This window comes from Parathielavia appendiculata (genome assembly GCF_033297405.1).
Source record: "Parathielavia appendiculata strain CBS 731.68 unplaced genomic scaffold N657scaffold_10, whole genome shotgun sequence".
Lineage (NCBI taxonomy): Eukaryota > Fungi > Ascomycota > Sordariomycetes > Sordariales > Chaetomiaceae > Parathielavia > Parathielavia appendiculata.
In genome coordinates, this window is record NW_026944229.1 from 495,372 (window position 1) to 523,182 (window position 27,811).

At 55.5% G+C, this 27,811-nt stretch overlaps 11 protein-coding genes across 11 annotated transcripts; 4 read left to right on the plus strand and 7 right to left on the minus strand.

The window, feature by feature from the left end:
- The first annotated feature begins 54 nt into the window (after window positions 1-54).
- Window positions 55-461, plus strand: N657DRAFT_101269 (uncharacterized protein). The gene has a single exon (XM_062785724.1). It carries the CDS (start codon window positions 157-159, stop codon window positions 373-375), a length of 219 nt encoding a protein of 72 aa, XP_062645691.1. The 5' UTR covers window positions 55-156; the 3' UTR covers window positions 376-461.
- A 393-nt stretch (window positions 462-854) lies between these two features.
- On the plus strand, window positions 855-3,124 carry N657DRAFT_647422 (glycoside hydrolase family 28 protein). Its single transcript, XM_062793305.1, has 5 exons — window positions 855-1,575; window positions 1,638-1,723; window positions 1,778-2,033; window positions 2,121-2,484; window positions 2,634-3,124. The coding sequence occupies exons 1-5, from the start codon at window positions 1,198-1,200 to the stop codon at window positions 2,903-2,905; spliced, it is 1,356 nt and encodes a 451-aa protein (XP_062645692.1). The 5' UTR covers window positions 855-1,197; the 3' UTR covers window positions 2,906-3,124.
- Window positions 3,125-3,372: 248 nt separating this feature from the next.
- On the minus strand, window positions 3,373-5,753 carry N657DRAFT_576647 (uncharacterized protein; the record flags this gene model as incomplete). Its single annotated transcript, XM_062789194.1, has 2 exons — window positions 3,373-5,437; window positions 5,497-5,753. The coding sequence occupies 2 exons, from the start codon at window positions 5,751-5,753 to the stop codon at window positions 3,373-3,375; spliced, it is 2,322 nt and encodes a 773-aa protein (XP_062645693.1).
- Window positions 5,754-6,363: 610 nt separating this feature from the next.
- Window positions 6,364-8,357, plus strand: N657DRAFT_101275 (alpha/beta-hydrolase). The gene is made up of 5 exons (XM_062785725.1): window positions 6,364-6,625; window positions 6,686-6,851; window positions 6,942-7,015; window positions 7,082-7,279; window positions 7,341-8,357. Exons 2-5 carry the CDS (start codon window positions 6,706-6,708, stop codon window positions 8,201-8,203), a joined length of 1,281 nt encoding a protein of 426 aa, XP_062645694.1. The 5' UTR covers window positions 6,364-6,625; window positions 6,686-6,705; the 3' UTR covers window positions 8,204-8,357.
- On the minus strand, window positions 8,153-9,778 carry N657DRAFT_647425 (uncharacterized protein). Its single transcript, XM_062793306.1, has one exon. It carries the CDS (start codon window positions 9,709-9,711, stop codon window positions 8,512-8,514), a length of 1,200 nt encoding a protein of 399 aa, XP_062645695.1. The 5' UTR covers window positions 9,712-9,778; the 3' UTR covers window positions 8,153-8,511.
- A 403-nt stretch (window positions 9,779-10,181) lies between these two features.
- Window positions 10,182-10,969, minus strand: N657DRAFT_698479 (uncharacterized protein). Its single transcript, XM_062797334.1, has one exon. The coding sequence runs from the start codon at window positions 10,595-10,597 to the stop codon at window positions 10,262-10,264; it is 336 nt and encodes a 111-aa protein (XP_062645696.1). The 5' UTR covers window positions 10,598-10,969; the 3' UTR covers window positions 10,182-10,261.
- A 77-nt stretch (window positions 10,970-11,046) lies between these two features.
- Window positions 11,047-11,289, minus strand: N657DRAFT_539345 (uncharacterized protein; the record flags this gene model as incomplete). The annotated part of the gene is made up of 1 exon (XM_062787812.1): window positions 11,047-11,289. A coding segment is annotated over one exon (243 nt), but the record flags the coding sequence as incomplete, so codon positions are not given.
- Window positions 11,290-12,844: 1,555 nt separating this feature from the next.
- N657DRAFT_698491 (uncharacterized protein) lies at window positions 12,845-15,708 on the minus strand. The gene is made up of 5 exons (XM_062797335.1): window positions 15,250-15,708; window positions 15,036-15,209; window positions 14,400-14,601; window positions 13,574-14,263; window positions 12,845-13,326 (listed from the first exon to the last, which is right to left on the minus strand). The coding sequence occupies exons 1-5, from the start codon at window positions 15,637-15,639 to the stop codon at window positions 13,154-13,156; spliced, it is 1,629 nt and encodes a 542-aa protein (XP_062645698.1). The 5' UTR covers window positions 15,640-15,708; the 3' UTR covers window positions 12,845-13,153.
- Window positions 15,709-18,467: 2,759 nt separating this feature from the next.
- Window positions 18,468-20,928, plus strand: N657DRAFT_647432 (N-myristoyl transferase). The gene is made up of 3 exons (XM_062793307.1): window positions 18,468-19,678; window positions 19,738-20,314; window positions 20,367-20,928. Exons 1-3 carry the CDS (start codon window positions 18,933-18,935, stop codon window positions 20,766-20,768), a joined length of 1,725 nt encoding a protein of 574 aa, XP_062645699.1. The 5' UTR covers window positions 18,468-18,932; the 3' UTR covers window positions 20,769-20,928.
- N657DRAFT_647433 (alpha/beta-hydrolase) lies at window positions 20,749-22,305 on the minus strand. Its single transcript, XM_062793308.1, has 2 exons — window positions 21,979-22,305; window positions 20,749-21,931 (listed from the first exon to the last, which is right to left on the minus strand). The coding sequence occupies exons 1-2, from the start codon at window positions 22,162-22,164 to the stop codon at window positions 20,963-20,965; spliced, it is 1,155 nt and encodes a 384-aa protein (XP_062645700.1). The 5' UTR covers window positions 22,165-22,305; the 3' UTR covers window positions 20,749-20,962.
- An 899-nt stretch (window positions 22,306-23,204) lies between these two features.
- N657DRAFT_577098 (uncharacterized protein) lies at window positions 23,205-24,092 on the minus strand (the record flags this gene model as incomplete). The annotated part of the gene is made up of 1 exon (XM_062789228.1): window positions 23,205-24,092. A coding segment is annotated over one exon (888 nt), but the record flags the coding sequence as incomplete, so codon positions are not given.
- Between the last annotated feature and the right edge of the window lie 3,719 nt (window positions 24,093-27,811).

Here is a 27,811-nt window from a genome sequence, read left to right on the forward strand (position 1 = left end):
CGTATAGCATACCTACTGAGCGACTGCACTCTTCATGTTCGGAGTACTTTGTTGATTGAGTCCGAGGTCCGTCGCCGTCAACCATCCCCTGTAGTGGCGTCGTCCTCCACTGCACGACATGACAGTTTGTGGCTTGGGGTTCAACTCAGTGATGGAATGCGACTTCGGGCGGTATCTCCCCTTCCAGGTTCGCCCCATACGAAGGCTACCTTAGGAATGCTGTGCTTTGGTCTTGTTTCTGCGCAGCAGCATTCTCAAGCTTTTTCCAGTCATCGACTCGGCTACCATGACATCAAGCGCACCGGTGTAGTCTCAACTACGGCATTTCTTTGCCTGGCAGCCTGGGGGGTAGTAGGATGGGGTGCGTATGGTTAGGTACGGAAGCACATCCAGATCAACTACCTAGTGCCTATGGAGGATGAACTCTAGCTATGGTTCCAGATGATCCCCCCATCAGACCTGACAGCTTGAAGATGATGAAGCCAGATTGGATTGATTATAGAAGTCCAATGCGCGAAAGCGCTAGAGAAACTGGACTAAGTGATACTAATATGAGCGGCGTGCTGACGGTTCGGTGTTCTGCTCGCGAATAGAAAGTACAAAGTACAGATGCAAGCTGAGCTGCTGAGTCACGGTCGATGTTGAGATTGAGTTTCTAACAGAAGATGTCAGGGCCAGAACAAAAGGCGGCCGTGGAATGGTCAAGTGAGTGCTCGGGAAGGGAAAAGGGCAAAAATTCGGAGCGTGCCGATGGTCGATTGATCGATGATCACGGGTTGCCATTCGCGGATAAATCGGCAGTCACATTTCCCCGGCCACGAACCATGCTCCATCGTGGAGCACGAAAACGGCAACCGAGAGGGGCATCTTCACCAGACAAGTCTCCCGGCAGATGTTACCCAGACAAGCTTCCCCAAGCTTTGCCCCCAAAAGCTTGGTGGATCTGGGGTTCGCTTCTCCAGGTTCCAGTGCTCGTTGGAGCTTCTTGCTCCAAACAACCACGGAATAACGGTCAGCGAAGCGCTCATATGGCGGAGAAATTACTCGCGTCATTCATCAGCCTTCCCCGCAGAGAAACCTACCTTAAGGCAGCCGAGGTGATGCGGGTTGGGGGATTAAATACCCCTCAACCTTGCATCGCGAAGCCAAGATGATGGGTGCAATCAAGCTTCTGCCCAAGACCTTGGCACCGCCACAATGAAGTCGCTTGCGTTCCTCCTTTCCGTTACCGCCTCCTTGGCCTCGGCAACTGCCATTGCCCTAGGGAGTGATGCTTCGAGTGTCTTCGTCCCGGAAGGCGCCTCGATATCCCTTCCCCGCGCGCTGACGTCCAACAGCCATCACAAGCAGAAGGACAACTGGGGTAACGCTGTGGAACAAGACCGGAAGAAGGTCACCATACGCGCATCCAAGCACGACCGTGACGACATCAGCGACGACTTCTTGTGGGCCCTCAAAAAGGCAAATCATGGCGGCCTTGTGTACTTGGAAACGGGGAAGAAATATGTCATTGGCAAGAAGCTGGACTTGACCTTCTTGAAGGATGTGTACGTGAAGATTGATGGCGAGCTGAAGGTAAGGCCTAGAGAGAGACGGCATCAACAAGGCAATCAAAAGGACACTGACAATTCCACCAGTTCACCAACGACATTGAATACTGGCAAGACAACAACTTTTACTACCCATTCCAGAAGAGTATCACATTCTGGGTCTGGGGTGGAAAGTGAGCCAGTTCCCTCCCCACTCGTCCCATCTCATCATGCTGATAAAATCACAGGGACATCAAGATCTACGGCTCCGGGGTCATCAATGGCAACGGCCAAGCTTGGTGGGATGGCTTCTCGGGCGCTGAGATTCTCGACCCCAACAACAAATACTACCGGCCTATCCTCTTCCTTACCGACAATGCCACCAACGTCGAGGTGAACGGGCTGCACCTCAAGGACTCGCCATGCTGGACCAACTTCTTTGTCCGGACCAACAACGTGGTTTTCGACAACGTCTACATCTCGGCCGTTTCCACAAACGCATCAGTAAGCCCTCCTTGTTAACCCCCTTCCGGGCCTTCCCTGCCCTCAGCAGAGCTCGCCCACTGACATGACCCCTCTTCCCAACCAAAGTCCCTCCCCAAGAACACCGACGGCTTCGATTCGCTCAACGTCGACGGCCTGACCGTCCTCAACACGCGCGTCAACGTGGGCGACGACTGCTTCTCCCCGAAGCCCAACACGACCAACATCCTGGTGCGCAACCTCTGGTGCAACGGCACACACGGCGTGAGCATGGGCAGCATCGGGCAGTACCCCGGAGTGATGGACTTCATCTCGAACGCGTTGCTCGAGAACATCACGCTCGTCAACGGCGAGAACGGGGCGCGGCTCAAGGCGTGGGCCGGGCCCAATGTCGGGTACGGCTACATGCGCAACATCACGTACAAGGACATCCGGGTCGAGAACACCGACAACCCCATCGTGCTGGACCAGTGTAGGCAACAGTTTTCTTTGTTGGTGGACTGTTTTTACCCCTTCATGGTTGTCTCAGGAGCCATCCTGCAACCGAGATAGCGCATTTGCTCCCGGAACCACCTCAAGACATTTCCGAAAGAGGAAACTCACAGCTGACAATATTGGTAGGTTACTTCAACATCAACGCATCGACTTGCGCGGCGTACCCGAGCCGGGTCAACATCACCGACGTCAAGTTCCTCAACGTCCGCGGGAGCAGCAGCGGCAAAGAGGGCAGGGTGGTGGCGGACCTGACGTGCAGTCCCGGTGCGACGTGCAGCGGGATCCACTTGGAGAACATCAACATCACCAGTCCGAAGGGGGAGCCGCAGATTGTGTGCGACAATATTCAGGGGGACGTGGGAGTGGACTGTATCCCCGCGAGCGAGGCAGACTTCTAGAGTCGCGGAAAGACGGTGATAGCCATGTAGGAACATTTAGGAAGTGGATAGAGGTGATGATTCTGGCATTTGCTTCTCTGCGCGCTCTCCGACTGCTCCTGATTCAATCAGCTGCCTTCAGACTCTGAAGAGTAGACCGGCTGCCACGTCGATACTCAAGCGGAAGAGACAGGATCGGGCGAACATAGAATAAATAATGATAAAGCTGTAAACCGAGCCAAGACGACTGCGCGCATAACTCCGCCCGTGATATACCCCTTTCCTGACCAGCCGCTCAGCTGGGAACCGTCCGTTGGATATGGAAACGACAAAAAGAAACGTGGGGTTGGTGCTTCCGAGACCATGGGACCAGAAACCCTCGTACATAAACCGTCCAACACCTCTTTTCACCCGCTCCTTTATAGTCCACCCCCCATAATCAAGCGTCAAAACATTCGGAAATCAAACGAATACAATGACCCCGTAACTTACACCTCTTTCCGGCTAACCGAAGCGACGAAACTCTGGTACTGCTCATCAACATCCATGACCTTCTCCAACCCCTTTGTCCTCCCCGGCAAATCCTTGACCTCTGGCTTGGTCGCTTTCGCAGTCCACAACACCCCCGGCTGCTGTGGTGGTCGCGTGTTGGCTTTCTGCACAACCTCCAACCCAATCTCTTTTTCCTTGTCGTCCTTATCCTTCAACAATAACCCTCCGCCGTTTGTCTGCTTGCCGTCCCTCGCACCACCGTCCCTCTCGTTCTCCTCGTTCTCATCCTCGGTCCAAGCCCGCCTGGGTAACCTCATCGCAAGCAGGATATACTCAGCCCTAGTCATCCTGGTCATGACGTCGTCCATGTACCGCCTCACCTCGTCTTGCGGGGCGACGACTCGGGCGAGATGTTCGAGGTGGCGGCCGGCGTGGGTGAAGAGACGGATCGTCAGAGGCTGGTAGTAATCCAACTCTGGATCGGCCACGGGATACTCGGCTTTGCTCCCTTTGCGGACCAGCAGGAAAGAGGCTATCACCTGCTGTCCAGTGGGAACGGGAACGTATTCGAGGAGGCTGAATTTGGGGAACAGGTATCGATCGCCCGTGCCGCCGGCAAACTCGAACACAATCCCGGATATGTCCAGTTTTGGTGGTAGCGGCGGTGGACCCTTGGAGCGGAGCGCTGTCTGGGGTGCGGGGGCTGGTGGTGTGGTACTGGCGGACCGTGCCGTGTGACCGTTTGCAACACCATGGGGCCTGGGAGGCGCGGTTGATGCCGGAGCTGGGGATTGCGTATGCTGCCGATCCTTGTCCTTGACGAGTTTGGCACGAAGGCGGTCTAGTATGACCCTGAGATCCGTGGCGTCGGCGAACTGCGGCTTGTCCTCGGCAATGCGACGCACAATGTCCCGGGTCCGCGGTTCGTCAAGCGCTGCCTTGACGAGCATCACGACAAGGGGATCACTGCCCACCGGCGGTCGTAGGTCGGCCGAGGTTTGTTTGGGGTTTGAGGAGAGGACAATGTCTAGAATTGCGCGCACTTCATCAGCGAAATATCGCACCGTCCTCCCGTCGACCAGAAGCCTGTCCGCAGACGGCCCTGCAGTGCTACCGTTACGCTTGCTCTCGGCCGTGATGGCGTCAATGATGGCCTGGAAGCGCTCTAGTTCATGCTTAGCTGCGTCTCCCTGCGCAACGCGCTTCATGAGATCGCGGAGCTGAGGATCCGATCCGGCCTTATCTGCCAGCATAAGGATTATGGGATCTGTGCCCGGAGCAGCCGGTTTCGCCGCCGCAGCCGCAGGGGTAGCAGGCGCACCATTCGGCGTCGGATAGGGTTGGACGGTGTTCGTGGGCCTAGGAGGCACTGCTGGCGCGCTTGAAGTCGGCGCTGTTGGGAGTGAATAGCTAGGCGGGGGAGTTGGTCGCGGGGGCTGCGGCTGAGGTGCCGGGGAGCTTTGGGGCACCAGTGGTGGCGCTATGGTGGGCGAGAGGACCGACTCCATACCCCTTGGTGACGCCACAGGCCTTGGAGCCATGGCAGGAGCGGGTGGTGTCGGCCGCGATGCGTCAGGTATAAGCTGACCAGAGGCGGGCTGCGCAACCGGCAGAGTGGGCGTCTGTGTATGGGTATGGGTTTGTGCTTGCATTGGAGTTGGAGGTTTCGTATCGACCGGGGCAAACACCTGGGCCTGCGATTGCGACGGATCGGGGGCCGGCGTCGACACGCTCGTCGCGGTCGCGGTTTTCTGTGTAGGCGTTGGCGGAGGCGGCATGGCACCATTGGGTGGTCCGTACTGTACGATGGGTCGTTCGGCGGTCGGGGGATTCGGGACTGGTGGTTTCGGATCTTTGACGGCGAACATGGTCGCCTCGAAGACGTGAGGCTCGACGGTGATGGTGACCTGTCCCAGCTTTGTCATGCTCTCCTTAGGCGGATTGTTTGGTTCCTCGATCACGACCCCCTTCTTCTTGGCCGGTTTTGACCAGTACTTTTCGAAGATACCCTCGACCGTCCAGATATGGCGCGAACGCGACAGAGACTCAGCGAGAACACCACTACACCAACCTGTCAGCTTGCGAAGCGCGACAAGTACAGGAGTGGGGAATACACGCACCTTTCTGATACGGTTTGGAAGTCGCTATTAGAGAGGTCGTCTGGCTGGGGTGAGTCGACGGTAGGCAGCGGCTTGCCCGTAGTGATGGATTTGGGAAGCGGCGGAGGGACATCTTCGACCGGAGCTGTCTCTGGCTCGGGCGCAGCAGCTGGCGCGGCTGGGGTGACTGATCTCTGAGGAGGAGTCATGGTTCTCCTCTTAGCCGCCTGCTCAGCTCGGGCAGCAGCGCGTGCCGGCAGCTTCCTCTTCTTCTCCATTGCAGGGACCGGCCGAAGCGGATGTGCAGATGGTGCAAAGGCCCTTCATGCATGTATTGGCATGGAGAGCTGTTCGCGTGGAACCAATGCTATCAATCGAGAGGTGAGAATTCTGGCTACCTGTCGAGAGAGCGGTGGTGTGCTGCTGCCGGAAGAATCGACCCTCGAACTTCATGCGAGGTTGCGAATGCAGGCCAGGGAAGAATGGCCGGGACTCCAAAAGAAAATGGTTCCCGTCTCCTGGCGTTGTCGTTCTGAGGCGCTAACAACTTCCCTGCAGCACCGGGAAATGCCGTTGATTGGGCAGGGTCGCAACCTCCAGTGGTAAGCTCCGCGACATGCGTTGTCTGACCCAGTGACCTCAGATAAGATTTGATACGGTACTGAACAGTGCTCTACTCGAGGTGGCGAACATGGCAATCTGAGCGTGAAGACCAGCGAGCAACGCAGTTGTTTTTCATTCATGTACAAGGAAGGTGTAATAGATTTTTGTTAATTAGAGGAGCTTGAATCGTCATCGCGCGAATGAGGTGTCCTGATGAGATACGAGGTAATATTGGATGTGCTGACCTGACCCTCCGCTTGGAAGGCGTTGATCAGGAACTTACAGTACCCACTTCGCACGTGTTGCGCTACCTTAATAGTTCCGAGAATTCTCCACTGAAGTACAGAACTGGTGGTGCTAGGCTGCTAGCACCAGCATCTAGCATTTGCCCTGTTCCCACTCATTCGGTCGTTTAAATCTGGTACGACATATTACGCGCCATAACAGCGCTTGGATGATTCCACGCGTCACTTGGCCAACGTGAGCCCTGCCAGGAATACCGGAAGTGTGGTTGCTTCGTCTTCGCACATTAAATCTCATACCTAAGGTACCTTATGACTGAATGCTGTAACAGTAGCAGACTTCATCCAACTAACTGACCAAGCAGGCATTCCTTGCACATGTGTCATGCCGAAGCCCGAGTCTCGCCAGCAGCAGCCATCCGCCATGGTAGACAAAGTGCCCATTCTTGTCGCCAGCCTCGTGGTTGGCGTGCCCTTGGCCGTTTACAGTCTCTTCCTCGGCTTGGCCTCCATACCCTATTTCCAGCGCAAGTAAGGCTCCTAGGTGTTCTTGTTCGATAGAATCCGTAGAATTCAGGACGAGTAACTGATTGCTGATTCTCGTCGTCTCTGCCAACTCAGTTTCCTCTATGCACACAAGGTCCACAGCCTTTGGTGGGGAGACGTCAACGAGCCCGAGCAATGGGGTTTTGCCAGTCAGCGACTTCCCTGCCGCACATGGCGCAGGATATTTGCCTACTGACCAGATGCCCCTCCCTTAGAGAACCAAGTAACCCCGTTTCACCTCACCACGGCCGACGGTCAAACCCTGTACGCATGGCACGTCCTTCCCCTCTCTGTCTACGCCGAGCACGAAGCCAAGCTCTCCTCCCAACCAAGCGGGCTAGTCAGCGACATAACCACCACCGAAAATTTCCGCCTCCTCCGTGACGACCCTTCAGCGAAACTCATCGTCACCTGTAAGCGGTCTCTCCTCTCACCAACACTCGCCTATATCAACCAAAATCTGACCGCCACCAGTCCACGGCAACGCCGCGCAACTAACCCAAGGCTTCCGTCCGGCCCACTACCACTCCCTCACCTCCTTGCACAGCCCCTACCACGTGCTAGCCATCGACTACCGCGGCTTCGGCCTCAGCACGGGCTCCCCGACCGAGCACGGTCTCATTCTCGACGCCGAAGCGGCCGTCCACTGGGCGGTGCACACGGCCGGCATCCCGCCGTCGCGCATCGCGCTGGTGGGCCACAGCCTGGGCACGGCCGTGGCGTCGGCCGCGAGCGAGCTGTTCACGCTGCACGGCGGGATGGACTTTGCCGGGGTCGTGCTGGTGGCCGCGTTCAGCTCGCTGCCCGAGATGCTGAGCGGGTACGCCATTGCCGGGTGGGTGCCCGTGCTGAGGCCGCTGACGTGGTGGCCTTGGCTGTTGAGGGTTGTGATGGGCCAGGTGGTGGATAAGTGGGATAGTGCGGGGCGATGGAGGGAAACTGTCAGGGCGGTCCGGGGGAGGGGCGGGAGGTTGAGGTTGAGTCTAGTGCATGCGCGAAATGATTGGGATATTCCGTCTCATGAGGATGATAAGTTGTTTAAGGCGGCTGTCGAGGGGTTGGGCGGAAATTGGACCGTCGGAGAGCAGTTTGAGGCGGAAAAGAAGAAGAGGATGGTGATGAGAGGAAAGGACTCGTTCGTGGCAACGTGGCGCGAGGGTGATGTGGTGATTCGGCAAGAAATGTTACCCCACGGAGGTTTGTGTTTGCCCCCTAATTTGCTCGAGAACAACCTGGCAGAATTGACAGTAGCAGGGCACAATTCGGTTTTAACCTACACCCCAGTGCTGCTCGCTATTATGACGTGCTTTGGTTCAGATGATGGGCCAGCCGTTTGAGGGGATATGGGCGGGATGCCCCTGAAATTGTTGCAGACCAGGGCCGACGCTGAACATTTTGAAGAGAGAGAGGTCCGTGTCATGAAGGTTAGCGGGATTTCAGGCTCAACGTGGGAATCAACGGAGTCAGGGTGCTATTCAACTACATAAGGTACGGCATGAGCGTGGACGACGTGCATGAAGACGCGACAACTGGCTTGCTTCGCAGACCGAAAACGATAGCAACATGAGAAAAATAGGAAACATCGGGGGATACCCAGGACTTTCACAGCTTCCATGCCCAGAGGTCCCTGTGAAGCTAGCAATGATCATGCGCAATGATCATGCCTACCCCAGCCAAGCTGGCGATTGATGGCCGTTATGGCGTTGACTCCTTCTCTGAGGAATCTGGGCGCGCCTTGGAGGGCGTTGGCAAATGGCTCAGCAGGTGCCATCTGCGAGGCGATGAGGTCTTCCTGATCCAAAGTGCCCTGCCGCTTGTCCAGAACTGCTCGGCTGATAGCACGGCCCCAGAGGTTGTAGATATGATCTTCCGACATGCTGACATAGCGTTTGCTGCCGTCGGCTTCTTGCACCGAAAAGGGCCACTCGGCGACCGCCACCTCGAACCTTTTGGTCTGGAAGAAGAGGAGAGGCCAGGTTATGAGCCACAAGAATGTGAGGTAGCACATCCAAACAATCCACGGCGTCACTCGCCACCTGTTGATCTTGCAGTCATTGTAGACCAGGACATAGGCATCCCTGACAGGAAAGGTAATGTCCACTGTTCCCCGGTAGTTGGTGCCGCGGACCAATGCCTCTAGCTTCTGCTTCAACTTTTCCTCATCGAAGCCAACAACGCGCCGATGCAGGGTAAAGGACTTAACCCTCGCGTGGCTAGCACAGTACCGGTGGCACCACTCAGCCAGCGTCGGTTTCGGATCGGAAACCTCAAGATCCCGCTTCACGCCGGGTGCCCGTTTCCGCAGGATAGTGCCGCGCCACGTTTTCTCGGTGTTCTCAACGGTGCGCAGTTTCGTCCACGACACATTTCTCGTTGCGTCTGAGAAGAGATACGGCGTGAGATCGACCGAGACGTCGAAGTCCGTGAGGATCTTCTTCTCCGACTTGCCGTTCTCCTTGACCGTTTGGCTGTGCCTACCAAGAATCCGGACTGAAGGTCGAGGCGGTTTGCTTGCAGAAAGCTGGATCTGACGCTCCAAGAGCTCTGGGTCCCTATCGAGGCGGGGATTGATGAAACACTCGGCACCCGAGTTCACATCCACAATGCGGACGCCGGCGCCGTCATTCAGGGTGTTAAGGACGTAAGAAGGATTGTGGATGGTTGGAAGAAGGGGAGCATTGTCGGCTTCAATGTCTGCGTAGAGGGGTGGGAGGCTGTCTGATTGCAGTTCCGAAATATCGTCGTCGTACACACGGTCGCCAGGCTGAGTGTGCAGTGACACGGCATCTGAATCGGAGCTATTTCCGGCAATGCCGGGAATCGGGGAAGCACTCGGTTTTCCCATAATGACGGTGGTTAACGAAAGAGATGGTCGTAAGCTACTCGAAGAACGAGAGGAATGTGAAATTAGGAGGAGAGATGAAAGGGACGAAGGTGTTAGGAGGGAATCGAGCAGAGCGTTTCATGAACATGGGTAATAAGGCTGCCGTGGCGGCGGAGCAGCCATCAGCCGGCCAATCAGGCCCTCAGCTGCATGCTCGCACCTTCGCACACGGCCCGTGCAGATGCCGAGCTCGAGGGGAGCAGTAAGGTACTGTATCTGAGTTCTATTGCTGTTCTTCCTCCGGGCCAGCTCCTAGGTCTTGAGGAACTCATCATCGGCTTGTGCATTCCCCGGCTGCCTAGGTCTTCTCTTCCAGGAAACTTTCAGTACATCATTGCCGACAGTAGCTAATCACGGCAGGCCCCACACCGGGCTGCATCCATCCCTATCTCTGATTACGGTAGCCCTAACCCTGCTATGGAGTATCCCGTCGGGGTCGTATCCGTATTCATCTTCAGCTCCACATTGCAACTCTAAAGTCTATCCGCGTCTCTGCGTCTCTGATCTGGAGTCACTTCACTCGCTTGTCCCGCCAACCACGTCCCCATCTCCGCAACGCAACTACGGCTAGGATGCAGCCGGCGGCATCAAACAGGCCGTACGTGTGGGTGAAGACGGGCGTCATCGAGGCTTGGACGCAGAACCACAACCCTACGGGCAGCCGGCGAGCCAGAGGGTCAGAAAACTGTCGGGCCGGAAGACGATGCGGAGGGGTGGGAGAGGGTTGGGGATGGTGAATGTCCCCCGGCCGGTCTTGCCGGTGTTGATGTTGGGTCGCTCTTCCGCTGAGGCTTTGCCCTTCTCTTTGAGACTGGGACTGTGGCTTGTTGCTCGACATCAAAGACATTTGTCCTGGCCCCTGCCCCCCATTCCGCCCACTTCTCTCCCTCTTCCAAGCCAACAATAGACTCCACCACGTCTTCCAAAGACCCTTGGCCGGTACAGCACCGTTTCCCACCACGTTGCGTCCGGTTTTGGGTTATGCAAAGCCAATGAGCAGCATGGCCGACGTACCGAAGATCAACAGCGCCCGGAAGCACCCTCTTCGGTCCCCCGCGGTGAGTACAGCTCCGCCGCCAATGATCGGTCCAATGCAGGGCCCGATGTTGGTAGCCGTCAGCAGGGGCGCCAGGAACTGGCCGCGCTCCGAGTGCACCGTCACATCTGCAACGACGACATGAGCCAGAGACAGAACTGCCGAGCCTCCGATACTCTCCATCGCCCGCAACAGGAGCAGGGCCGGATAGTTCTTGTCGACTAGGAGAGGTCTAGTGACGCGGCGGTGTAGATGGTGAAGGTCGCCAAGTAGACGGGGCAGCGGCCAAAGTAGTCTGACAGCGGCGACCAGAAGGAAGGGGCGATGCCCTGGAAGACAAAGGAGAGCGTGATGGTTAAGTTGATGGCTTGCGTCGACACATCATAGTGTCCGGCGAGCAGGTCAATCAAGGGGAAGTAGATGTTTGCTGTCAGCGAAGACGCAAGTGCGAGGTACCCCAGCACACAGATAAGCAGAACCCGATCTCGAGTGGTCCATATTGTCTATGGGGTAGAGCTCGTGTCTTGCCCAGCTGGTTGCTGGGCAGCATCCCAACTATCCTTCTCTTGCTGCTGCATCCTTTCGTTGGCCCTTTCCATTCTTGGGAGACGTTGCGAGGGACGAGCCTCGAGTCGGCCGCTTTGGATATTCGGGAGGGATTAATGTGAATTTAAGACCTGTCGACTCCCTGCCAGTGGCCGATCCGTTGCATTTACGGAGACATGCAGTGTAGCATCAACGACGCATCAAAGCACAACCCACCACCGAAGTAAGCGGCAATGTTGCAAACCAGGCAACTGTGCTTGAAGTTGCTGCGTTGATCAAACCCTTGTTGTTCAGTCCTCAAGTGTCTTATCATGCAAGTTATTAACAGTTCCTGTTATGGCTCGATACCTTCTTAAAGAAGCCACAAGCCCAACGCAGGCTTTTGTGCCAAACTCTAAACTCCGTCCGAAGATTCTTCCCTCAACTCGTCTAGGGCCATTTTCACATCAACAGTGATAAAAACTCGGCGTTTGCGTATAACGAATTAGGGGAGTTGCCAGTACATGGGCGCAGCTACCAGAGTTGGAGCAAGAAAAGGAAGCCATCGATTCAAAACTGGAGTCAACAGAAACCATGTATATGACCGAGGAGAAAGTGACGCCGACGACAACACTATAAATGCCAGCTTTCTCGTACATCACCGTCAAATTAAAGGGGTAGATGATAACGCGCGGTTCCGGTAGGGTACCTTTCCTCCTTCTCCTGAAAGGGCCCGCAAACTGTTGTTCAACCTTGGCGAATGAGACGTCCCTCCATCCTCGGTGGCATCCAATCCCTTCTTGATCACGGCCAATTCGGACCGCCGGACAAAAAAAATGTCGCCATTCCGACCAACACCAAATATCATCTTGCTGACGACCATGGAGCCAATCCAGTCGTTGGGCAGGAAGAAGTGCCGGACGAACGAAACCTCGGTACCGGTAGTCACGCGAAACGGTGGGTTAGGCCGTTGGAGTTCGGCAGAGGCAATCCAATGGTCCGCAGTATAGAGAACAAGGCGAGAGCCGATATTAGCCGATCATATGCTCCACTCTGCATGGTAGAGTATTGAGTTCGCCTCGAGGCTGAAGAGAGTCCGTGCCGCTCTCGATACCAAGGAACTCCCCGAGAAGAATATTGTGCGTCTGCCGCGGACTACTAGACCCTGGAGCGGTGTCTCGGGCCCCTATTTTCTTTACGTGTATGTCGCAAAGAAATGAGAATGTGAGAGGAGAGAGAACCCGGTCCAAGTGTCTGTCTGCCTCCAGCGACAGAGAAACCACTCGGACAAGGGTCAAGTTTGAACAAGTCGTAGTCCTTCAAGTCTCGCCTCGTCTCACCGATGAGGAATAGCAGGTCCGCCTTGGAACTTTGGCAAGCCTTCCAGGGGGAACCAGTGCTCTTGCTCGCTGACTCGTTCTGGCAGATCCAACAACGTTCGCCCTCTTTGGGGACTGGCCATAGCGTGCCGTGGCATTCTGTACTGATGAACAGCCGTTTGCCGCGCGAAGAGGCTAGAACTTGACCAACACCCCTGTGCCTTAACCCCGGGTGTGGCCATCCACGAGCGGTAGCCCTACAACCCACGTCTTCCCTCGCCGTGGGTTGTTGGACCGAGAGACCTCTCTCACTGTGAACCTCCCCGAAAGGTCACCGCAAGCGAGGATAGACCCTCGGCCATCGAAATGGAGCAAGTTCACCCTACACTGCATGGTTTGGACGAGCAAGAGCTGCTTGTGAGGCTCTGGTCCCGAAGTGTCATGGGCCAAAACAGGCCCGTCCTCCATCCCACAGATACCACGCTGGATTGGTCGCTACAAGCGATGGCGTAGAGTGCCGGGCCTACTCCGGTGACGATCTGGTGGTCAACTTCCTGGGCCGGGTTGACACGGAGACGGTGTCGCTGTTGTCATCATCCTGCGTATCCGTGCGAAGAAGAACACGGCGCTCCCAGACCCGGCATTGGTCACCGCGGACTTCGATGAATCGCAGGCTGTCCGACGTGGTGCAAAGTGCTGTGGCAGGATCTGAGTGTCAAACCGGACGCGATAGAGTGGGCGGAGTGTTTCGAACTCGAATAGCGAGAAATTCCTTGCGGAGTCAGCTCCAGCGAGCGTCCGGCCGTCGCGGAAAGCCGCCAAGACAATTGTGTTTGCTCCCTCTGCGGAAGCAACGGGGGTGCCAATGTCAATATCGTAGACAATGAGATCACCGTCAGTGTAAGTGGCTGCAAAGAGGTCGGTATCAAGGGTGTGGCCGAACGCGGCGGCCCGGCAGTGGTTACGCCCACGGCGAGTTTGCGGCTGCCAAAGATCTGCACGGATCCAGTCTCCTCGTATGTATCATAGATGCGGTTCTCGATGCAGTCCCAGGGATTGATATTCTCGCCTCCGTACAAAACTGTGAGAAGCTGTGAGGCAGCGTCCAGCTCCGCCAACATTGGTGTTCTGGATTGCATCTTGTCTGGTAAGTCGGTCGTCAAGGTAAGTAGCTCATCGTAGATGAACGCATTGGCTTCGATGCCCCACTCAATCAACCGGTTCTGTTTCGTTGCAATTCGCAAGATGGAATCCTCCACCAGGAATCCCAGGCTGAGGCACAGAGAGGTAATTTTGAAGGAAACGAGTCCCGAGCAGTCAGCTGTCGACCACAGGCGGACTGTTCTCGTGCCTGCAGAGGCGAGATATTTGCCGCTTTCCGCAAATGCCAGGCCCCAAACGGGTTCTTTGTGGCAGAAGACATGGAGCTCCTGGAAGATAGTGTCGTCATAGACCAAGACTTGCCCGGCCATGTGCATCATGCCGAATGCAAAATATCCTGACCCGGCAGCCACCATGTTTGATTTCATACCGTCGGCATACGTTGTCGTCGTGAGGCAGTCGTTCCAGCCGTCCATGGACAAACCTTGCACATTGAGCCCTCGGATAGGGTTCGTAAACTGCCGACGGATAGCTGAATCCGGGGGACAGAAAGGGGGGATCAGATGGTGGATTGCCTGGGGTGAGCGTCTTAACCACCCAGAGAAGTTGGTGATCAGATGAATCAAGTCGTCTCCCCATTTCTCCAAAAGAGAGCGAGTTCTGCCTACCTCTTTGCAAGGCCGACAGGTGGTGAGTGCTGAGCCCTGCGATCCGAAATGTAGTTGACGGTCTTGTCCCGGCTTGGTAGATGGTGCGTGGATCTCCGTTAGTGACGATGAACTCAACCCAGCGGAGAAAGTTGATGCTCCCTAAAAAGTTGGAGAGCATGACAAGCAACTCTTCGTCATCTGAGTGGATGAAGCTCAGATGCTGAAACAGAAAGTTAGAGGCGTAGTATGTAAAGGGATTTGCGACTTGAGGCGACGGCTGGGGAGAGCGTGGGCGGCCGCGTCGGAGCTGGGCAGGGTCCGGCTCAGGGAGGAGTCTTCTTGACTTGCCAGCGGCACCCGAGGATCCTGTGATAGGAATTTCAGGCACACCATGGCCAGTCGACGATGGCCTTGTGCTCTTGTGAGAACGAATTCTGACTCGACATCCTTGCGGGTGAAAAACTCCCAGGCTGTTGTGTAACAGACTGGACCCGTTCGTACTGATCCACGCACACGAGGCTCCCATAACACCTTGAAATGGCGTGTTGAACATTATCAATCTTGTCATTGATGTCCATTCAATGGGCGTCTATATCTCGGCTACGTTGAGCGGCCAAAAGGCGTAGTTGTCCAGGCAATGAAGGCTTTCGTTACCGCCTTCCCAAAGGGTGCGGCTTCCATCTTTGCCAGGATGTCGCGATAGATAGCATCAATGTTGGAGGGTGTGCTCCCCATGACCCTCATAATCTCCCTTTCGCTTGTGCCTTGGCGGCGTTCCGAACAGATGATGGACGCCCACAAGAAACAACCTTCCGACCTCCTGAGAATCTGTGAGGCTATCTCATCGGGGTTGGGCCATCTGGCCGACCCAGGACGGTAGGTATTTGAGGTAGGCTTTGAGCAGGATCGAGATGTCTTGCAAGATATCCTGCTCTGAGATCATGTAGGTCCTGATGTTGCGGTTCGGACTGGCACCATTTTGGTGCGCTTCCATGGTGTCTCTTGATGTGACAAGAATCGCGATCGGCCAATGTTCTTGGATGCGGGTAAGAGAGGTGAGCATGTCAGCTGCGCCCTCACTCTCGTCCATGGCGTCGATGTCCCAAAATTGAGGCCTGCTCATATTGACCTTGAGAATACCCGAAAGAAATACCTTTCTCCAGACAGAGTGAGAGTCGATCTCGTCAATCGGGCTGTCGCTCCAGTCTGATCGGATGGCCTTCAACTTGTCGTGGACACCAGGATGCGACATCGCCATCTGCCATGCCACACGGACCGCAAGCAGCCACTTGTCGTCGATTTGACATTATCCCGCGCCTGAAAGAAGAAGAAACAACAGTCTAGGCTTTGGTTGCGAAGGTCGCCAATGACATGGCTTGACAAGACGCTTTTGCCAACTCCAGGACGACCGCAGAGCCATACGTCGACGAAGCCATCGACCCTTTCCTGAGTTGATAGTAGTCCGCTGGTGAGCCATTCACACGATCTGGGCAGCTTGATGGATTCTTGCACCATGACGTCGTCTTAGGAGGCATCCGAGACACCCCAAAACCGGTTGAGCGCCTCCTGGTCGTCTTCGGCTGCGACCCGTTTCTAGAGTTGAGAAGAGTCTCGTTGAAATGACATGACGGTTGCTAGCGCGTTTCTGATGGGGTGGTAGGAGGGGTCGTCCGGTGTCGAATTCATGACCACGTTGCGATGGTCTGTATCGAGGAAGGTCCTTCTTTCATTGGCGAGGGGTATGACAGCGCTGGACTGCTCGACGATAAGCTTTTGTTGACTCCAACCGTCGTTGGTCATGTTTCGTCGAGGGAGAATACTGGATATCACTACTGACGCGCGGGAAACCTCGCAGAGGGTTTGAATGACTGGCGACTGAAGAAACAGGTCCTCGACAAAGGGGCGCAGTCCGATTACAGCAGTCAGCTGTGAGAGAGTCTGCGCAATCGCGGCGCCTTGGTGGGGAGTTGCTAAGAAGAAAATGGAGGATGCGTCGAAGACCGATTTAAATTCCACTTCCCGATGTCCAACGATACAAGCCTTCCTGACAATGAGCCCCCCCATACTATGGGCGACAAAGATCAACTGAGGATAAGTGAGGTTGATGTGGGTTCGCCAAACCGGCATATCAAGAGCCGACCATGGTTGCCGACAAAAGCTCGCAAACTGAACGTATCCGTTTCCCCTTATTCATTAACGGAGGGTCTGATGGCAGCAAGCAGAGACCGTGCAATGTCGGCAATGTTGATGACTGACTCTCGAGTAAACTCAGACAGGCAACCAAACGTGTAAATGTGCACATTCTGGCAGCCATTCGCGAGGCCAGAAGCGTTCAGGGATGCCTCCCTTGCTCTAAGTACCTCGGGAACAACCATTCAGGCCGTGAACAACGATCACGTCAGTAATAGGCGACAACGGGTCGGTGAAGGGAATGTAGAGTGTCGTCAGTCCCAGAGAGCCCTTGGGCTCTCGCTCAACATGACCGATGGTGTTCATGCTGAGCTAAATGATGACCGGTACAGGAGAAACCTCCCTGAGGAGCCTGTCTTGGTGCGTGGAATCTTCCCGGGAGGGTGGGGGGGTGGGGAGGGGGGAGGGGGGGGGAGGATCCATTAGTGCTAACCCGTGTGCACATCGTCGATCATGGCAAGGACATGGTGTCAGCCGAGTATTATGCCATGTCGCTGCTCTAGAGCATCGTGCCGGTGATGGTTCCCGAGCCCCTGGCATGGGGTTCTTACACTGGGGAACCCGACATATTTCTTCGTCTGCCGGTTCCATGAACTTTCGGACAGTATCCCAAACGTAAAAGAGTTTCCAAAGCTGGTTGCCGAGTTTCACAAGCGGAGTAAATCCAAAAACGGGAGCCAGTTCGGTTTTCCCATTAACATGTACTTTGGCGAGGTTGTTGGGGGGGGGAGGGACATCCAGACGTTTTCCCTGTGCGACAGTTGGGAAGGGTGCTTGTCCAGAGGGCTGGAATGAATCTTCCACATGGAAGAGCAGACTCATGTACCAGACGAAGTGCGGCAGCTTCGTGAAGGCCTCTTAGTTATTCCCCGGCTCCTGCGGCCCCTGGAGACCGAACGAAGGAGGTTGACGCCAACGCTTGTGCATGGAGATCTGTGGGATGGCACTGCTTCAGTCGACGTGACCACTGGCCATCCAATATGTCTCGATGCGACTCCGCTACCCGTGGCGCATTTGCCTTAAACCTGAGCTGGAGACTGGCTGACGACGACATTCACAGACGAGTTGGGCCCCTGGTGGCCCCTTCGCCACAAGATAACGCATGCATATATTGTTGAGTACAAACAGCACTATCTACCGCCTGAGTTCGTGGAAGACTTCGCGAGTCGGGTGTTCTTTATGCCCTGTAAGGATCACCCTCTTCTGCAAACCTGGTCATAGCGTGGCTAGGCTGTTTGTTCAGCCGGTTCGATCTCCTCGCATCCTCGTTGTATCCAGGAAACCTCCGGCATAGGCTTCTGTAAGTGACCATTGGAACAATCGGGCTGCTAGCAACCGTGTCCACTAACGGGATATCAATCCTAGGGTATTGGACACAATGAGAGATTTGCTCAAGAAAAATAACCTTTTTGGCTACGAAGGGTATCAGTTGGAGAAGGGTTTGGCTCCGGCTGCTGAACTAGCTTCGGCCAATGCTGAGCCAGTCCAGCCGAACAGGGGCATTGAGGTATCTGGCTTCCAAGATACAACCACCACTGTGGGCGAAGAAAAAACTGGCGGAAGACGTGAACTCGACATTGAAAGGGGGATCTCAGGTCAAAGAGACGCCACATGTTGGGGTGTGAACGATACAATCACAGCCGTAAGTGAGTCTTCTGAGCAGCGGGCTGGAAAGATAGAAGACTGAATCAAGGATGCCTATAGTTGGAAACTCTCTTGTTGTCCGGGATACTTGAAAACGGATGGATGGATGGATGGAATTTATTTCGCCCGGAGGCACGAAGCCTAAAGGGCCTTGGCACGCTAACTACATCCGATTCGTTGACGTTCAACCATCAACTCGTACAAGCCCTGTACTCTCTCCCCTTTTCTCACGCCGCCTGTTGCCTCTTGACTTGGGTTTTAGCAGATCGACTTGGAGACTGCGTTCTCCAAGTGTTCAGCGTCCTATCTTCAGCAGCTAAAGCGGGATCTGCTGAAGGCTGTATAGTGTTAGTGGAGCTCCCCTACTATAATTATCCCAATCTTCGTCGTTCCTCGTCAAGATCCAATCTCCCTGTCGCCATTGCGTACTTGATCGTTGCCTGGACTGCTTTCAAGTCTGGTGACCACATACTTGAAAACGTCCACGGGTGTAGTCGACTCTTTCTCTTGTCTCACATACTCACACTACATTGTTTATCGATAAGCTCACTCCACCCCGCCGAAGTTGGATGGCTGATTGCCAAGCTCAAACTGCCCCACTCCGGCTCTTGAGGTCAGAAACGACCGTCCCAGAGCACGTCTGTTCTTCGCCCTAGAGAGTGAAGCACGACTCGCCCTTATCGGTTCCTTTCCCAAAAGTTAATTGCGCCTCCAACGATGGCGGAAGAATCGAAGGTGGTCGATCCGACCAAAGAACGCGAAGCTCAGGAGGCTGCTGAGACGCTACTCAGCCTGACAAGCAAACAGGCCGCCGCCGAGTCCGAGGACGAGTCCGGCTCGGAAGCCGGAGACGGCGCGGCGCAAACACAAACCGGCGGCGAGGGCGATGCGTCCGGGAAAAAGAAGAAGAAGAAGGGCAAGAAGAAGAAGGTCAAGCAGGCGCTGGCCGATGCTATGGGACGCGGCGGAATGACGGCAGCACAGGCTGAAGCAGACCCCAGAAAGGCGATCGAAGGTTTGACGCCTGAGCAAATCCGCGAGTTTATTGCCCTGAACCCGGCCCTTGCCAATGAGCTTGCCGCCGGCGAGGGCTCGTCGGACAAGACTGCCAGTGCCATCGAGGCGTTCAAGAAGCTCAAGCTCCAGGACATCATGACCGGCTTGGCGACGAGCGGGAAGAATCGCAAGGACATGGCGTCGTACAAGTTCTGGAGCACCCAGCCAGTCCCTCAATTTGGCGAGGAGGAGCCCAAACTCTTCGAGGAGGGCCCGCTGAAAGTCCAGGACGTCAAGGACATACCCACAGAACCAATACCGCTTGCACTGGAGCCATTCCGCTGGGTCACCATGGATCTCACCAACGATACGGAGTTGGAAGAGGTTGAGAAGCTACTTTATGGTCACTATGTGGAGGATGACGAGGCCATGTTCAGGTTCAAGTACTCTAATTCGCTGCTGAGATGGTGAGTTGACGCGCCGAGACAATGTGAAAAGCTAGGGTTTTGGCTAACCCTTGGGGCAGGTCTCTCCTATCTCCAGGCTGGAGGAAGGAATGGCATGTCGGCATCCGCAGCGGCAACACCCTCTGCGCTTTCATCTCGGCCATCCCAACCGAGATGCGTGTGCGGAACAAGGTGATTCACAGCGCCGAGGTCAACTTCCTCTGCATCCACAAGAAGCTGAGAGGCAAGCGGCTTGCCCCTATTCTGATTAAGGAGATCACGCGGCGGGTCAACCTCGAGGGGGTCTGGCAAGCCATTTACACGGGCGGCATCGTGCTGCCGCGGCCAGTGAGCACCTGCCGGTATTACCACCGTGCGCTCAACTGGATGAAGCTGTACGAGGTTGGGTTCAGCCCGTGCCCACCGAACAGCAAGCCGTCATACCAGGCACGCAAGTACAACGTGCCCGAAAATACGTCGACCCGCGGGCTCCGAGAGATGGAGGCCCGAGACCTGGATGCCGTACAAGATCTCCTAGAGCGCTACTTGAAGCGGTTCGACCTCACACCGATGTGGGATAGAGCCGAGGTTGAGCATTGGCTGCTTCACAAGTGGGATGCGCCTGGCGAGCAGGTCATCTGGTCTTATATTGTTGAGGTTAGTATCTTCGACCACTCGGTTTTGACCCACATGCTGATGCCTAGCATAGGACGCAAACGGCAAGGTCACCGACTTCTTCTCCTTCTACTGTCTCGAGTCCTCTGTCATCCAGTCGCAAAAGTATTCGTCTATCCGCGCCGCGTACCTCTTTTACTACGCAAGCGAAGTTGCGCTGACAGCACCCGACGACCGCTCGGCGCTCAAGACGCGCTTGAATGCGCTGGTGGCTGACGCCCTTATCCTCGCCAAGCGACACAACTTTGACGTGTTCAACGCGCTGTCCCTGATGGACAACTCGCTGTTCCTGGAGCAGCAAAAGTTTGGCCCGGGCGACGGCCAGCTGCACTACTATCTCTTCAACTACAAGGCGAATCCGATCCATGGCGGTGTCAACAAGCGGAACCAGCTGGAGGAGGGCGTTTCGAGCGGGGTTGGCTTTGTCATGCTCTGAGGCAGGTGCCCCAGGTGGATCGGTTGAAGAATGTTGCAGATACCCTCTCATGAGTGTGCTAGCGCGTCATCCATGGCTAAATAAACCTTCTATGTACAGCCTTTTCCCAGCTCACCTTACTCCAATGATACAGTTCCCAAAGGACACAACCAGAACACCCAGAACCCCGATCTAACCATACGACCACTAATCAATCATGCCCGCCTTCCATCTAACCTCTCCCCCAAATTGCACTGCTCCTCCACAACCCGGTTGAACCATTCCCACCTCTCGACCAATGGCGCATGGCCCATTCCCTCGAGAATCATGCCCTTGCCCGGCCGGATGTACTCAATCAGCTTCCGGCCGTGCGGCACGCTGATCATGCCGTCCTCGGTGCCGTGCATCACCAGGATCCGCTCGCGCCCGACCCGGTCCGCCATGTCGGCCAGCTGCGCGGGGCTTTTGTGGTGCCAGCCCGCCGCGATCATTTGTAGGAGGAATCCCTTGAGACCGAACCGACCCGAGGTGTCGAGGCGTTTGTGCATTTCCTGGGCCACGAAGCGCTGCGCGTTGGTGTCGAACTTGAGGTATGCTGGACCAGTACTGCTACTGCTGCTGCTGTCATCAACGGGGGAAGTGCGGCTGGAGGGGGTGAGGGGCGGGCCGCATTTGGGCGTGGTCTTTGGGTCTGGCAGGTGCACGTCGTCGAGCTGGTTCAACCATTCGTGTGAGAAGATCTGCCGCGCTGTGTCGGCGACCGAGCGGTCCACTGTCTTGGGGAGGAGCAGGGAGGCGCGCTGGGCCATGTTCTCGGCCCAGGTGGTGGTGTTTTCGATGGCGGCGGCCGTGCAGACCAGCGAGAGGGAGGAGATGGCGTTGGGGATGAGCGCCGCCAGCTCCTGCGCGATCATTCCCCCCATTGAGATGCCGACTACGTGGAGGGTGCGTTCAACTTGGGAGGGGAGGGGAAAGGAGGGGAGCCAGCCCACGGACGGGTGGGCGAGCACCTCGGCGACGTCGCGCGCCATCTCGCTCGTGCTGTAGCGCATCAGTGGCTTGTCGCTGTCGCCCATGCCGCGGTTGTCTAGGAGCAGCACCGAGTACTGGTCGCGTCGCTCGTGACCGAAGTTCAGGGTTTGGCGCTGCCAGGCGGATTTGAGACCGCCGAGGCCCATGATGAACTACGGTGGTGAGTGAATGGAGCTGATGAGCGGGAGGCGATGCTTACAAAGAGCTTGATTGGGCCGGCACCGTGAATCTCCCATGAGATGTTCAAGGGCCCGCCCCGGCCTTCGGCCACGGGAACCAGGCCCTTACGATCTGGCTCCAGGTTCCAGATTGCGGTTGGATAGGCAGGATGCTTGAGCGTCTCGGCGACCGTCGGCACCTTCGGGGGCGGAGTTTTGGGTGCCATTCTGAAGAGATGGATTGCTGCAGTTGCTGATAACTACTAATCACTGAATATTCGGTGTTTTAATTTGACCTTGGTTGTAAGTTGGAGGTTGAGTTGTGACGGCATCTATACTCGGTAGTCGGCACGGTCGACGGTTATGGCCGCGGATTCTGGCTGGGAACACTCCGTTGTGGAGCCCCGGGCTTTAACGGGGTGTGACGTAAGCAGACGACGTGTCGACCACGAAGACCATCGAGGTACGGATCCGTACACACTAGCCATCATTCATGGCTGTGTTCAATATAAGGAATGTATTTTCTTCCATACCCTTAACGCATGGTCTGTCCGGCCCCAGAAGAGGTGCCTAGTAACTCTGCTCACTTGCCTCCCTTTCGCTCAAACGGCAGCAACCCAAAGCAGCAGGCTTACTACTAGTAATGGCCAAACAGCCCTTTCCTTCCCGTACGGACGGTATTCCTTGCCCTTGGCCTGATTTGTTCCTCGGGGCTCCCGTGCCTGTTCTCCGCTTCCACCTCTCCAGACCTCACCTCTGGGTCCTCCAACACCTTTATTCCCCGCTCCCTGCTCTCCGTACCCTTTCCCTCCTTCTCATTCCCTCGCAACGCAAAGAGACCCCTCACGCCCTCACTCAACCTCCTCGCCACTCTCCCGCCCCCCTTGTTGCTCCAGAAGCCCTTCTCCTTCCCGCCCTCATCACCGCCAACCCCACTATTCGCCCTCCCCTCCTCCCTCACCAACAGCCTACATCTATTTCCCACTCCCTCCCATCCCTCACCTGCAACCCCCCGCTGATCACCCACAACTACCTGCAACCCAACCTTACCCTCACCCTCTCCGTCTTTCTCTCCCCGCGGACCGGGACCAGGACCATAATCAACAACGGCCCTCTGCCCCGGAAGAAGTGGGTACTCCCTCGCCGGAAAACGGTAGGTGATGTGGCGCGCAATCTGTTCGGTGTCATTCGCGAGCAGAACCTTGCTGGTGCCCCAGAGGGAGGTGATGAGTTCGGAGGCAAAATACTCAGGGGCGCCGGTGACGGTGAGGGTTTGGACTAGCGGGCCGAGGGATTTGAGGGGGGCGAGGGTGTTTGATACGAGAGCGTCTGCGGTGGAAGGCATGGGTGGGAATGGTTCGGTGAGAGTGGTGGTGGTGGTTGGTGGCTTGCCCGTTTTCTTCTCTGTAACCCGGTGCTTGGTCGTCTTTGGAGAGGTGGGTGGTTGCGGGCGGTGTCCGTGGTATCGCCTGACGAGAACACGGAGGTCTCGGATGGCGGTTCTGCGGTGGGTTAACTGGGACCAAACAAATCTTTCCACGAGTTGTTTGACTCTCTGGAAGCTTGAATCTAGCTTCGAGTTCACCGCCTCGGGTTCTGATCCGCCGCCGAGTTTCGTGAAGTCCACCTCAAGGGTGATGGATGCCATCAGCGGGCCGTAGCGGTCCATGTAATATGTCGCAGCCATCTCTAACTCCCTGGTCACATAGGGTGAGTAAACAACGTGGAAGCGGCGTGTGAGGAACAGTGTAGCCAAGACATCAGCTCGCATGGCGGGACAGACGGAGGTGTAGTTTCGGAGGGAGGAGAGAACACTCTGGAGGCTGTCGAAGTAGTCCTCTGACCATATCTTGGCACCCGGTGGTCGGTTAACAGGCCATGCCTCGCAGAGGAAACGGGGGTGATTCATGCGGATGGGTTTGTGGTGGGGATTCTGGCTTGCCAGGGTGTGCTCCATAATCTTAAACCGGATGTGGTTGGGAAGTCGAAAGTAGGGGCGATTGGCGTTACCGAGGTCTCGAGGTAACAGCCCCTTACAGGCTGCCCTGAGCTGGCTGCCAGGGCCCTCGCCCGGCCCTTTCAGAGGGCTCGAGTCCTCCCCCTGCTTCTTGGTTCGGCTCTCTGGCGTAGACAGCTTGGTGTTGAGAGTGGCCATATCCCGCAAACACAGCAGATTCACTCGAAAGGCTGTCTCACCATCGACGTCTACCCTGCTGACGGGATGGATGCGCCTGCTCCAGACGAGCTCGACTGAACGGTCGCAGGAAAGCTGATGCTCAAAATTTGTCCCGTCGAAGGCCCCTCTGCACGGTGTCGATCCTGCCAGTGAAGAGGTTGGATATCTGAAGCTCGACACCGTTCGGGACGAAGAAGGCGATGCGTGTTCAAAGCTAGGCTTGATAGAAATCGTGCTGTCTGTCTCCTCTCCAAAGCGTGGGCAGAGCAGCAAAGGGACATGGACTACTGAAGGGCACCGTGAATGACCATGGGCGATATCGTCTTGTGTTTTTGTGCTTCTCGAGGCGGCCAAGGACACACTGGACTTGGGGGTGGTTGGTGCCGCTGTTCGCAGCGGTGTCTCTGGTCGACTCTGGCTACATGATGTTCGCGGGCTCCACCGGCCGTCTTGGTCCCACGCGCCGTCCAGGTCCTCCGGCTGCAGTGCGGTAGTCTGTAGCGAGGGAACGCAGCAAGGTTCCTGGTGTGAGCGCCACATCTTCTTGGTTATCCTCCTACCAAGGCTCTGCATATTTTGAGGTAGTCTTGGGCTCGTCCCTGGAACACTCTTGTAGTCGGGTGTGAAAGCGTGGGGGAAGTTGGAGGCGCGCACTCAGTGGTGTAGCTTGTATTGTGAAGCTGAGCAGGTACACGAATATCGTATGCTTTTGAAAGAGGGAGAGGCGCTCCTTGTATAGGACACATGTCAAAGAATTTGATGGGACCACGGGACCCGACCTGTTCAACGTGATCCATTATAATCTTCAAGGGGTTGTTCGTGGTTGCCGTCCCATTCAGCGTTCTTGGTAGCCGTGTTCAGATGGGAAAGAGAAACGGAAGGGCGTCCCCAGCAAAAAGAGAAACGAAGACAAGAAGCTGTCGTTATTGCGGGGAGGCCCAGAACGTGAACCTGGACCTGGTAGTTCACTTACTTTTCATGTCGAATTGCTGACTCAAGCAGAGCTGGGTCACGTATTGAAAGACGTTTTCTTGAATAGAACGGCAGGGAACCTATAAACATCCAGTTTTCACTATTCCGTTTACCAACTTCCGTTTCCCATCTATACCTGGGTGTGATCCCAACATCACCTTGACCATAAGCTCCACCAACGCGTTGCAAATCTTGTTCTTAGCCGACCAAACGCGTTGCGAATGTTGTTTCTCAGCCAACCAAACGCGTTTGCGGCACTACAACACAGCAGCCAATCGAGCTCTGCCATCAGGCAGCAGCAGGGGAAATCACGAGCTGAGAACAGGGAATGCGGTAGCGTCGACACGACGGCCTGCTCCACAAAGCCGACGCCAGGCTATCCGTGCTCTTGATACATATATTCACCACGTTCACCAACGACGTAGAGTTATTCAAACTACGGAAAGGATATAGGATGCGGTTGTCAGTTTATCTGGTTGCAAAGGACATAGGACTGCCGACAGACGGTGTGGCAGGAGGACGCGAAATAGAGATAGCTACTTTGAGGTAGGCGGCGGTGGTTGAAGATGGGTTGAGCGAGGCGGAGTGGAGGTTGTTGCGGGAGGTCGGCCTGCCTGTCAGCATAGCGGACCTTTGTTTGCCTTGGATAAACAACGGTGTTGTGAGAGACGAGTAGCATCGAGGCGAGGCACGCAGGCACTGCGATTGCTGACTCAATTCTGCTAATCGCAAGATGGGAGCAAAGGAAGAGAAGCTGGAAGAGCTCTCGCGATGCAGAGGTTAAATGCCAGGGCAGGTGGGGCACGCGCGAGGAAGGCAAGCGCGCACCTCGACGGCACTCGAGCGAGCCGTAAGGTCTAGGTATCCTTATCTAGAGATTCTTTGGCTAGGACTGAGATAGGTAGTTGGTTCCTCGGGTAGTTGTCCTCCGCTGGCGTTCTCTCGATGAACTAGGGGGACGATAGAATCCATCATATATATACGTAATCGTCTGTCTACCACTTTTTCTCCTTGGTTGTCAGAGTGCAGTATGGGGCAGCTGCGCTGTGACCCACATATAACCCACAGGATTGCAATGTCGGAGCGACTTGCGATTCGACACCCTTTTTCAGGGAGATACGACATAGCCGAGTGGGTTGGTTGTGCGCGTATCCTCACATTGGTCGACCTCCTAGTACTGAATGTGTAGCCCTTAGTCGTAGCCCAAGCGTTGATTGACGCGAACAAAGTATCCCTCGATTTGTAATCTCGTTCCAGAGGAAGATAATCGTTAGCGAATGAAGTACCTTCTTCAGCCGAAAGTAGACTTATCGCGATTTATGTCGGAAGTATGTCGCCTTGGGATGGATGGATGGGAGGATGGAATTTATTTCGCCCGGAGGCGCGAAGCCTAAAGGGCCTTGTCACGCTAACTATATCCAATTCGTTGACGTTCAACCATCAACTCGTACAAGCCCTGTACTCTCTCCCCTTTTCTCACGCCGCCTGTTGCCTCTTGACTTAGTTTAACAGATCGACTTGGAGGCTGCGTTCTCCAAGTGTTCAGCGTCCTATCTTCAGCAGCTAAAGCGGTATCTGCTGAAGGCTGCATAGTGTTAGTGGAGCTCCCCTACTATATTTATCCCAATCTTCGTCGTTCCTCGTCAAGATCCAATTTCCCTGCCACCATTACGTACTTGATCGTTGCCCGGACTGCTTTTATATCTGGCGACCATATCTTTAGATCCGATGGTGCTTTCCCTCCTAGGTAGAATGAGAGGCTCCATCGCCTTGCCACTGTGCATTGCAACATATCTTCCCTCAGAGCTGCCTATCTTACGTATCGCAATAAAAAATGTTCTACTGTTTCCCTCGCTCTCGGCCGCAGGGACAAAGGTCTGATTCGACTGCTCCGATTCTGCTCAGAAAGCCGTTTACCCTTGCTATTCTAGTTCGGAGTTATGCCAAGATATAGGCCTCTTTTCGTTTCAACTTGTTATATAGATTGCGAGTATGCTTGCTAGGAAGTGCCACGTCTGGAGCCTTGAGAATTTGCCTATGCCTTCAGGGAGAACTCTCCCCTGTCGTTGTTTGGCCAATGCCAGCCTGATTGCGGTAGACTTAGCTTGGGGCATTTGGAGGTTGGGTATCTGTCCTTGCCTTGTTGTCCTTTACGCTGCCGCCTTAGCCTCTAATCCCAATGTAAAGTTGGCTTCCGCTGGGATCCACAGGAAGTCGACCGATTTCCCTCTTTCTTGGTGCAGTCTAGTAAACTCATAGATTTGTCGTATGGTGCCTTGGCCGGACTATTGTCGCGGTTGCCTAATTGCTGCTAGCGCTGACTGGTTCCTGGTGACGATGGTGATATGCCTATAGCAGGCGTTGGCCGGAATCCTCTCTAAGGCCATTGCGATGGCTGCTAGTTCTGCTGTATATAGGTTCTACTCCTCCCTCGTGCTAAGGGCTACAGCAAATTTTATCACGGTCTCGCTGGTCCTATTGAAGAGAGTGTCTCGTGCGATGCCACCAACACCGACAATGCCTTTCTTCACGGATGAGCTGGTTGCAATCACGATGCCTATAGCTCCGTTGGCTATCTCGATCGCCTTCTCTCGGTCAGCTTCGAACGTCGGCTGTAGGCGAGGTGCCTAGGGAGCGACGGTGTATTCCTGGATGGATGGATGGAATTTATTTCGCCCGGAGGCGCGAAGCCTAAAGGGCCTTGGCACGCTAACTACATCCAATTC

Coding starts and splice junctions, on each gene's coding strand:
- N657DRAFT_101269 (XM_062785724.1), top strand. CDS start 157: ATGCGACTTCGGGCGGTATCTCCCCTTCCAGGTTCGCCCCATACGAAG.
- N657DRAFT_647422 (XM_062793305.1), top strand. CDS start 1,198: ATGAAGTCGCTTGCGTTCCTCCTTTCCGTTACCGCCTCCTTGGCCTCG. Junction 2,034..2,120: donor CCGTTTCCACAAACGCATCA/GTAAGCCCTCCT, acceptor TCCCAACCAAAG/TCCCTCCCCAAGAACACCGA. Junction 2,485..2,633: donor CCCCATCGTGCTGGACCAGT/GTAGGCAACAGT, acceptor CAATATTGGTAG/GTTACTTCAACATCAACGCA.
- N657DRAFT_101275 (XM_062785725.1), top strand. CDS start 6,706: ATGCCGAAGCCCGAGTCTCGCCAGCAGCAGCCATCCGCCATGGTAGAC. Junction 6,852..6,941: donor ATACCCTATTTCCAGCGCAA/GTAAGGCTCCTA, acceptor CTGCCAACTCAG/TTTCCTCTATGCACACAAGG. Junction 7,016..7,081: donor CGAGCAATGGGGTTTTGCCA/GTCAGCGACTTC, acceptor CCCCTCCCTTAG/AGAACCAAGTAACCCCGTTT.
- N657DRAFT_647425 (XM_062793306.1), bottom strand. CDS start 9,711: ATGGGAAAACCGAGTGCTTCCCCGATTCCCGGCATTGCCGGAAATAGC.
- N657DRAFT_698479 (XM_062797334.1), bottom strand. CDS start 10,597: ATGTCTTTGATGTCGAGCAACAAGCCACAGTCCCAGTCTCAAAGAGAA.
- N657DRAFT_698491 (XM_062797335.1), bottom strand. CDS start 15,639: ATGGCGATGTCGCATCCTGGTGTCCACGACAAGTTGAAGGCCATCCGA. Junction 14,602..15,035: donor CCGCACCCTTTGGGAAGGCG/GTAACGAAAGCC, acceptor TTTCTGTTTCAG/CATCTGAGCTTCATCCACTC. Junction 14,264..14,399: donor CCTGTCGGCCTTGCAAAGAG/GTAGGCAGAACT, acceptor CCCCGGATTCAG/CTATCCGTCGGCAGTTTACG.
- N657DRAFT_647432 (XM_062793307.1), top strand. CDS start 18,933: ATGGCGGAAGAATCGAAGGTGGTCGATCCGACCAAAGAACGCGAAGCT. Junction 19,679..19,737: donor TCTAATTCGCTGCTGAGATG/GTGAGTTGACGC, acceptor CCCTTGGGGCAG/GTCTCTCCTATCTCCAGGCT. Junction 20,315..20,366: donor TCTGGTCTTATATTGTTGAG/GTTAGTATCTTC, acceptor TGCCTAGCATAG/GACGCAAACGGCAAGGTCAC.
- N657DRAFT_647433 (XM_062793308.1), bottom strand. CDS start 22,164: ATGGCACCCAAAACTCCGCCCCCGAAGGTGCCGACGGTCGCCGAGACG. Junction 21,932..21,978: donor CCGGCCCAATCAAGCTCTTT/GTAAGCATCGCC, acceptor TCACCACCGTAG/TTCATCATGGGCCTCGGCGG.